The sequence below is a fragment of the Triticum dicoccoides genome, chromosome 4B (genome assembly GCF_002162155.2).
Source record: "Triticum dicoccoides isolate Atlit2015 ecotype Zavitan chromosome 4B, WEW_v2.0, whole genome shotgun sequence".
NCBI lineage: Eukaryota > Viridiplantae > Streptophyta > Magnoliopsida > Poales > Poaceae > Triticum > Triticum dicoccoides.
This window is the reverse complement of record NC_041387.1, coordinates 110626818-110636594: the sequence shown is the minus strand read 5'-3', so window position 1 is coordinate 110636594 and position 9777 is coordinate 110626818. Positions and strand designations below refer to the sequence as shown.

Genomic DNA, 9777 nt, shown 5'->3' with positions numbered 1-9777 from the left:
GGAACCCGTCAGTGATGATTTCATCAATCACTTACAATTGTATACAAACAATTGTTTGCTCACAACACAAGGCTTGTTAACATGAATCGTCTGTGTTGTTATCGGTCTTCCCACACATTTCCGATTACAGACCTGTTTGCCGCGTATCACACGCATCTTGTTAAGTTGAACCATTTCTGTTCTCTTGGCTCAATGCAAATAGTTCATCCGAGTGAACTATATGCCGTATATCGCACACACCTTCAACTAGCTACCCATTTCTGTTGTTCCTCCTCATCGCAAATAGTTCATCCGAGTGAACCGTATGCTCTACATCGCACACGTGGCAGCCCGTTTCTTCTGTTCACACTCATCGCAAACAGTTAACTGAACTGAACTGTATGCCCTGAATCGCACACGCAGCAAAAATCTGAACCGTGTTTGATGCATCCGTCATCACAAACGTTTTGCACCTTTTTTGATGGTTTTTTACACCACCGTTTGCGATTATTGCATCGCACACAGTTTCGTCGAAGGGTCTCTGATCGTAGTGTCGCGTTGGCAGCATCCTGTAGTAGTGGTTGTATCAATGGTCGATAGAACTCGAGGGCATATTTGTTCTACCTTTAGCTCCTTGTTGGGTTCGACACTCTTATTTATCGAAGAAGGCTACAAACGATCCCCTATACTTGTGGGTTATCAAGGACGCGTATCAGTCTCCGTGTTGTTCTTCATCTTCGATCATCAGTCTTGCAAGCTGGTTCAATGAGTCTCCCATCTTCTTCTCCGAAGTGGTCAAGCTTTAACTGGTAAGTTTTATACCTCGGGTACCCAAGGACTCCTCTAAAATTTCAAAAACTCTTTATTCAGAGCTTTTATAGTGTCCGAGGAGATCCTCGAAACCGAGGATCTTGAGTCGTGCGCCTCTACCTTAAGGGCGAAGCAAGTTTTCTAACGAGGACCGGACGATGTCCCGACCTCACCGTGACAACTTTAAACATGTTGTCGTATCATGGGTCTTCGTGGCGTACACGCGTGACTCAGGCCCCCACGATTGAGATGTCCAATCGAGTGAGTCGCAACATGCCCCAAGACATGTAAAGCGACATTATTATCCGTCCCCTTGATCTCCGCGCGTGCATCACACGACGCGTGGGGAACACATGGTTTTACCGTTGTAGGACTCAAGTGTCCCATCGCCCCATACTCCCATGGCAAGGAATTCATAGCACTTAGAGCGTAGAAACTACATCAATATTACTATTGTTGGTTTGTTGCTCTTGCAAGTATTTTGCCAAACATTGTATAGGAAAAAAAAGGAGTGGTGTTAGAAAAAGATCGAGGCCTTCTTTGTTTGGCCTTTTGCTTCTGCTTTTGTAGCTTTTCCACTTTGGCCAACAAGCCATAAAAGCTCATAAATAGGTGCTTTTAGAGCTTTTATAGCTTTTGGAACTAAATATTGTTATATTCATTCATCAAAATCTATAAAAGCTGCAAAAGCACCTATTTAGGAGCTTTTATAGCTTTTTGGTCAAAGTGGAAAAACTGCAAAAGTAGAAGCAAAAGCCCAAACAAACAAGGCCTGAAACAAATTGTCTTTAAGACAACTAGCTCATGATTCATTTACTTTTGAAGGGAATCCCTTAGTTTATGGTTCCTAGCAAAGAATTATCGTACAAAAATGAAAGATAAGTCATGACACATTTGCAAAAAAATGCAGAGAAATTCCTCTCACATGTATATATAGTTGTCACTTCAAACTAGAAAAGTGGTGAAAATTTCTTAACTTAATTGAGCCTATGATAATAGTTGAGCCCAACCCTGCCTAACCCTACATGATTTTCTAAAACCAAACACAGCAGCTAAGATCTAAAGGCATGGAAGAGGAACACAGTTGGGAGCCAATTGCGGAGGAGAGGGGTGCATGAGAAGTCACTCAAAGTGGTAAAAAGGTGGCGGTGGAATGTCGGCAGCCTCTCGTCCGACACTAGCCGGCCGTACAATTTCTTGTACCTGGAATGTCCAAGTATCGTTGCAACTATTTAGACCACAAAGGTGGATTGCTGCAAAGCAAATTAAATTGCTTGTTGGACATGACCAAAAAAAGTCAAGAGATAAATAGTGCATGAAGCGATAGTAAGAAGGTGATAAAGTGTACAACGCTACAATTCAAGCAAGGCCATAGTTCACCCGCAAAAAAAGAGAGCAAGGCGATAGTTAACAATAAGCCAAGAACAGATCATTTGCTCACAAAGCAGAAACCTATTTAATCATAACAAGAAAAAAAGCACAAACACATAAGTAATAAGTTTAGCGGTGAACTGCAAAATAAAAATTCCTTGAATGCATGATATGATACTCTAAAAGGAGGGTCAGCTCATATTAAAACAACATTTCTTCAAAATCAATGATGATACGGTAAAAAAGATCACCTGAACGTGAATCCTATGGCCACGAGCATATTATTTTTGAATGATATGGAACATTTTTAAAATTATGCGAACATATTTTTACTCTATATTTTTTTAAAGGCTATGAGCATATTTTTGAAATGCATGAACATTTTTTAATGCCATGAACATATTTGTGAATGATAGTATGAAATAGTTTTTCTAAATAATGCACACATTTTTCTACATTGTATCATCATATTTTTAAATGTCACAAAAATATTTTTGAAATGAATTAATATATTTTAATATGTTATCAATATATTGTTAATGGTACGAAATTTTTTCCTAAATTACCTGAACATTTTTTACATTTTACAAATATATTAGAAAAATGCCATTATCATAATTTTGAAAGGCACGGACGTTTTCTTGAATGATATCATTATTTGTAGAAGTTACACAAACCTTTTTTGCACTGCATAAACATATTAAGCTTGCGACTTTTTTCTTTTTTTCTTTTTCTAACTGGGCATCCCCTTTCCATTAATTTTGATAATCGAAATACAAAGTTCACGACTAGTACCAAGCAGAACTAGGAAGAAGGAAAGCGAGAGAAGCGAGTTAGGGCATGTATAATGATGCTATCTTATGAGTGTCACGTAGAATAAATGATGAAGTGGAGGAGAAAGAACTCGTAAAAAAAAGCTTGTCTTATCTTATTTCGACTCGCTCTGCGCCCTGCGGGCAAGACAACGACGCGGCCCACGTGGAAGCCTCGAGATCTTGGTAACACGAAGCGGTATCCGGCAGGGATTTGGGCCCTGATCAAAAAGAAGGAACTTCCCGGAAAAAAAAAAGAAGGACGGCTTCGAACCCGGACCCGAGGATCCCCGCCGCCGCACCTGTCGATCGCGCCGCCGCCCGCGCATCCCGTGTCCACCCACCCACCCACCGCGTCCCCTCTCTCCGAGTCGTCCGTCCTTCCTGGTTCCTCCGCCCAGGCCCGTGCCCCTCGCGGAAGAAAGGTATGCATGTGACCCCAAATCCCCGCGCGATGATAAACCCTAAACCCTAGGAGGTTGCTCTGTGTGGATCTGTCGCGGTCGTTTACGGACGGACGGATTTCTTTTCCGCACATAATGTCTTGCTTTGTTTGGGCACATGTTGATCGGTCATCTCGAGTCGGAGATGGAACTGGCCTAATGTATCATTTTTATTGTTTCGCCCTTTTGTCAAATTTGCATCTTTTCCTCAATAAATAAATAAATAAATAAACTGCATCCCATATTCGTTATATGTATCATGAAGACCATGGATCTGAAGCTAGGACTGTTTCCAGTCACCCTGCAGTTTCCGGAATACTTCTTCAGGATGCAAATCTCAGCCTGTACCCTGTATTTGTCACCAATACGTTTGTAGATGAGCATAGGATGATTTTAGGAAGGAAAATAATAATTAATTATGCTGTTTTGGGCTACTGCATTGGATGCTTTATATGCCTGTCGATCCGGTCTAGAATAAGAAAATGAGGGTACGAGTTCCTAGGCCACAGTTGTGGAGTGGGGTAGTAAGAGCACTGACTATTTAAACGATGAAATTTGAGAGAACTCTTGACACTACACATTTGAGTATTGATTGAGGAGCAAATCGCCATGTTCTTAGCCAATAACCATAACTGGGCACAACCTTTGGTTTCACACTGAGAGTGAGTGCCTGTTCTGTTTTGCTTCTTTCGGGTTGAAATTTTAATGTCAAGAGTTGAAACTTTTAAAGTGGTTTTATTGAATGGAAATTTGAGTGCTCGAAATCCAGATTTGATTGCTTGAACGTTTTGATATCTATAATTGGACTGTAAAAGAAGGGTCATGTGCTATGTTCCTGACGAGCCCATGTCCAGGCTCCCCTGTTTGGCCACCAGAGATGAGCACGCATCACAGTTAAGTAGGCAACCCTCACATTCTAATTGTAAATGTTTACACTGTCTGTTATTTAGACTTAAGCTGGACAGAAAAATAGCGAGTCGAGGTGTGCTATTAGTTTGCTTGCATCTTTGTGCCCACTCTGAAGAGCATTCGTATATTCTTGGAACTAAACAGAATTATATAATGAACTTCCGCAGGCTGATCTGAGTTGGATCATCCTCCGCAGCCAACTTCTCTTTGGCAATGGTTTACTGTTCTCACTGTGATGATGATTGCCCATATGTAAAGGATCCTGACAACGGGTTCACGTGAGACCTTCATTCCCTCGCCTTTCACTATTCTTCTAATCTACTCCCCCCGTTCCAAAATGTAAGGCATGTTTTGATTTGTTAAAAGAAAGTGTCATGTGACATAAAATTTGATACTGTCATCACACTCGTATAAAAAAAACTTACTTTTGATTGCGATTTTTGATGGAGGGAGTATTAGTTGTTCACAATAGATTTGTGTGAACACAGCTGAAGCACTTTTGCACCTGTGTCCTTATGTTATTTGCCATGTTGACGTCAGATGTTGCGGAATGTGCGGCAAGGTTATTGATCAGGATATGTATACTGATGAGCCTACTTTTGTCAAGGACTCCTCGGGACAGGTTGGTATTGCTACCGCACTTTATTTATATTTAGTTTCTTGATTTGGATGAATACCTGTTGGGTTGATTTGTTTTGAATGTGCATAGAGTCGGCTTAGTGGACACATTATAGGCATTGCGAAGGGCGGTTCACTATCCCGTGAAAGAACTGAAGAGAAAGGTATTTCTTTCACCACATTCCTTTTTATCATATTATGCATCTCACTGGGGGAATTGTGTTATGGTTTACTTCCCCAGGGAGAGACGAGATCTGGCAGATTGTCCATGGCCTGCATGTGAGTGGTGGAGATGATATCATTTGCACTGCTCATAACTTTTATAAAGTATGCATCCTTGTTATCACACAAACATTTTCCGTTGTAAAAATGGTAGGGTATTTTCCTTATGTTGATATTTATCCTTTTTTAAATGTAGCTAGCTCTTGACAATAACTTTACTAGGGGCCGCCGAACAACTCATGTTGCAGCTTCTTGCCTTTACATTGCTTGCCGGTAAGCTATCACCTAATTAGTCCCGCTTTGTTAAAAGCCTTCCTATTGGAATATGTCTTGTTCAAACATGACATTCTCCCTTTCCACTTCGGGTGGGCCTCTGTGTATTATATGTTGTATTTGTTATGATTGGGCCACTGTTGGGGCTCATTTAGGGGCTGCTTCGTTTGATGCCAAAATTTGGGCAAGCCCAAAATTTGCTACCAAATTGCCTTGCCAACCTTGAAAAAGTTGCCATTGCCAAATATTGGCTTGCAAACCAAGGATGCCCTTAACTTCCTTGTGAAAACCTGCAGAAGCGTACCTTCAGTAGAGTGTCATATTGAGAAGTTCATGAAAGAGCAAGAAATGAAACTAAGATGGCTATGATCAAGACGAGCTTCTACAGAAATATGCATGCAAAATTCTTCTAAGTACATAAAAAATACAAAGGTGAACATGGTTCCATGCACATCCGCATGGATAGAAAGTTTGAAAAGATACTAGAAAAATCCAAAAATTCTGAAATTTTGGTGCATCAAACTTGGTCGACCATTCTATGCACTATGTATGTTACAAAAAAAATAAATCAGATTTTGTTTTTTCTAATATTTTTTGAAAGGCTGCGTACTATAGACCCAAAGTGGTCGGACCCTTCCCTGGACCCTGCGCAAGCGGGAGCTACATGCACCAGGTTGCCCTTTTTTAATATTTTTTGAATTTACTATTCATCAGAGGTACACACACTTATTTATTTCTGAAGTTCAACAATTGCTGTATCACTACCGCACGTTCAAGATAAGTCTCATCCATTCTGGTTAAATATTTTTAACTTTGACCGTCATATAGAAGAGTGGGTGCCTACCCTGTCCACATAAAACTGGTACCAATAGAATCATCAGGAAATGCACTTTCATAGTACATGCCTAAGATAATTCTAATTAGCATATTGTTTTTGTGTGATAGGAATTAGCAGTCAAAGTAGCACCTTGCAGACTTGGGTCTTGCCCAATAGAAGGCACGACACACTTATGTTTCATTTATCACTGTCCAAACAGTCATTTTTTTCTGTTTTCTTCTTCATTTTTTCTTGTCCTTGTGTCGCCCTTTCATGCTTGTGTTGGTGTTTGCTGCCTGTACAATGATTGTCGTTTTGGTATCTTCATGCTATTTGGGTAATACTAATGTCCATATTCAACTAATTGTTTTGTCAGGCGAAGTGAAAAACCCTATCTTCTTATTGATTTCTCGGACTATTTGCATATAAGTGTGTAAGTACTCACATTCTTATGCGCTTCATCTTGCATTCTTTGTTGAAAGGGCTCATCTTGATTTATGTTTCAGATATGTCCTAGGTGCTATTTTTCTGCAGCTTTGCCAAGTTTTGCTACTCGGAGAACACCCAATTGTTCAAAAGCTTGTAGATCCTAGCCTTTTCATCCACCGTTTTACCGAACGTAAGTTGACATACATGTGCATTCTTATCTTATATAAGATATACAAAACTTCTAGTTACATACTTATACATTAATAATGAATCAAAGCATTTACAGTTTTTCACGTGTCTCTTTTGTTTGTGATAAGGTAGTTCTTTGTGGGGTATGCCTTCTAGTTTGGATTTCTTGATTGTGTTTGTTGTGATAAGGAAGCAAATGTTATGAAGTCTAGATGTTTGCTTCTATCTATGGTAGACGGTAGCATATTCAAAATAATGTATACATGAATCATGGGAGCTATGTTTGCTCACCTTAATGGTCAAGATTTTCTGTGCCTGTCAAGGATTTGGAGTTCTGCCAAGCATATAGCCTTCATAGGGATGGCTAGACAATTACATCGGCTAGCAAATAGAATCAATGTGCTTTTAGTTACTTGTGATTTTGCTTCATTATTGGTAATGTGTAGGTTTATTGGGGAAAAGGGACAATGCTGTCTCGGACACAGCTTTACGCATTGTAGCTAGCATGAAGCGAGACTGGATGCAGGCTAGTATCCTCATCATTCTAGTTTCTTATTTAGGTTCTTTTGTAAGGTTGTAATAGCTTGTCCTATGTCGCAGACTGGGAGGAAGCCAAGTGGTTTATGCGGTGCAGCATTATATATAGCTGCACTTTCTCATGGACATATGTACACCAAGGCAGATATTGTAAGCCCGGACGCTCCGGATGGATCAACTTATTTACGAATTTTGTCCTTGATGTAATTCTTTGTAGTTTTAGCATTTATGGTTCCTGTGCAACCGGTGAACATGGCACACAATAGCATGGAAATTTCTGAAACATATTTACAACATTGATAGGACATGCTTCAAAGGAACAAATTTCAAATCAGCATGGGATCCACACATCTGGAAACAAAAGGGAGAAATCATGTGAATAGTAGCTACTATTACTAGCATAATTTGAAATCAGCTAGTACAGTGCACATAGCCTTTTTCTTTGTTTCTCAAGTGTGCATTGAGTTTGGATTTGGAATCTTGTTACTTGGTAGGTGCATCTTTTGTCAATGTTCTAAAACTGTATCAGAAATTTTTGTGACGTTTTGGTGGTGCTATTGTATGTTGGTAGCGCAGTAGCATTGTGTAAGGTAGGAAGCGCCAGATATGTGTAATATAGGCTTGAATATGTAATGTCACTAATCATGTTTTATCTTTTTCAGTCTGCTGTTGTGCATGTCTGTGAGGCAACACTATTTAAGCGCTTGATAGAGTTTGAAAATACAGATTCTGGTAGCTTAACGGTATGTATGTGCTCCTCATGAAATAGCCAAATGTGGGTTTTCTATTGTATATTGTCTTACATTTTTCTGAACCTCAAATCACTTTCGTAAGCCATCTGATGAAAATATAACCACTCCCAGTCATCACTCCATTAAAACCTATATAGACTGTTTACAAAGTACAAAGACACGAGTTTGTCTAACCTATGCTACAGTAAAGTAAACATAGGCTATTCCCTACAGTGCAGAGACACAAGTAGAACAAAAAGTCACTACACTTACGGGCGCTTGAACCCCTCCACTGTTGGGTAGGGCAGCCGTCAACGTCCAAGCTTCAGTGGTGTGTTCGTCCTCCTGTCAGTGGAGGGTGAGTCCCACTGATGGGTACTTCCAGTGGTGGGACTAACAGGACTACTCATCAGTGTCGTGTTTACCCGATGTTTTTCTGTTGCTGGCCAGTGTTAAGTTCTTCAGTTTTTTAAATTATAATTGCACAAAATTCATATGCAATTGTATTGCACATACACCACAACACGGGTATATGCATTGCACAACAGATCATTACATTACACGTTGCATGTTCCACATTCACCTTAAGGAAAAATTCTTACAAATGTTCATCAATATGTTTCGTTCATTATACTATGATTTTTCAAAAATTCATTCTGGGATTGAAGTAAATGAGTACGATCCTAGCAGACTATGGTGTGTGTGCTTATTGTGTTACTTCTAGAAAGACCAGAGCAGGACAATGACAAGAAGTGTTCAAACACATTGATGTCAAAGACATCCTTCAACACCTCTTGCATCTCCCCCTTCGTTATTCTCTAAAGTAACGCAGCCACACACATTGGAGGCCGTGGCACTCATTTACTTAAATCCTGCAGGGATTCTAGAAAAATAGTGTACTAATCTATATAAATCTAGCTATCCTACATGTCATACTAATCTATCTAGCTAGGCTATTGTATCTTTGCCTTGCTTATTATCGCTTCATGCTTGCCAAAATAATTAAAAAATTCAAGTTTATTACGAAACCCTAGAAATGCCTCAGCTTGATGAACGGAACCACAAACGCCTCACAGTAGAGCCGTGGCTTGATGGCCGGCACATGGCTGAAAGCCTGAAACAAGGAGAAGCCTAGGTAGTTACCTTCGCTGGCCTGGCGGTGGAGGCTCTGGTGGTGAACGGCTGGCCGACACAGACCCGAAACAAGGACAAGCCTAGGTAGTTACCTTGGCTGGCCTAGTCGTGGAGGTTTCGCTAGTGAGCGGCAGCCTCTGGTGTAGGTGCAACGGGATCCAATGGGTGCCACCATCGCCATGGCCAACCACACCAAAAATGGGAGGGTATTATAGGGGAGCATGGCGGGATCCTGACATAGCCGGTAGAGGAATGGCCCAGGGAGGGGACTCCTGCACCGCTAGATGTCGTGCATCCGAGGATGATTTAGTGATGGAAGGAGAGGATGGAATGCGGTAGTGGTCATAGGAGGGGGTTTACGACATCAGAGGGACTTCGAGTTTTTCGGGTGTTCTTATAGAGGCGAGGGTAAGGTATGTAGATTTTTGGATTTGCCTCCACTGATGGGTGTAAGAGCATCTACGAGGGTAAACCTCAATCAAACGCCCCTAATTGTCCACGGA

The 9777-nt window shown here is 40.7% G+C and overlaps 1 protein-coding gene across 7 annotated transcripts in view; it reads left to right on the top strand.

Moving 5' to 3' along the window:
* The first annotated feature begins 3223 nt into the window (after positions 1–3223).
* LOC119295334 (transcription factor IIIB 60 kDa subunit-like) overlaps positions 3224–9777 on the top strand; it is a 16499-nt gene continuing 9945 nt past the window's right edge. For 6 of the 7 annotated variants that reach the window (XM_037573745.1, XM_037573743.1, XM_037573744.1 and 3 more), the window contains exons 1-11: positions 3225–3397; positions 4492–4602; positions 4865–4946; positions 5034–5106; positions 5184–5269; positions 5361–5437; positions 6631–6687; positions 6761–6873; positions 7319–7398; positions 7473–7559; positions 8072–8152. In XM_037573745.1, the coding sequence (XP_037429642.1) occupies positions 4538–4602; positions 4865–4946; positions 5034–5106; positions 5184–5269; positions 5361–5437; positions 6631–6687; positions 6761–6873; positions 7319–7398; positions 7473–7559; positions 8072–8152 (801 nt within the window). In that variant the 5' untranslated portion in view covers positions 3225–3397; positions 4492–4537. Of the gene's footprint in view, positions 3398–4491; positions 4603–4864; positions 4947–5033; positions 5107–5183; positions 5270–5360; positions 5438–6630; positions 6688–6760; positions 6874–7318; positions 7399–7472; positions 7560–8071; positions 8153–9777 lie in introns of all 7 variants that reach the window. The other variant, XM_037573746.1, reaches the window with a different exon arrangement.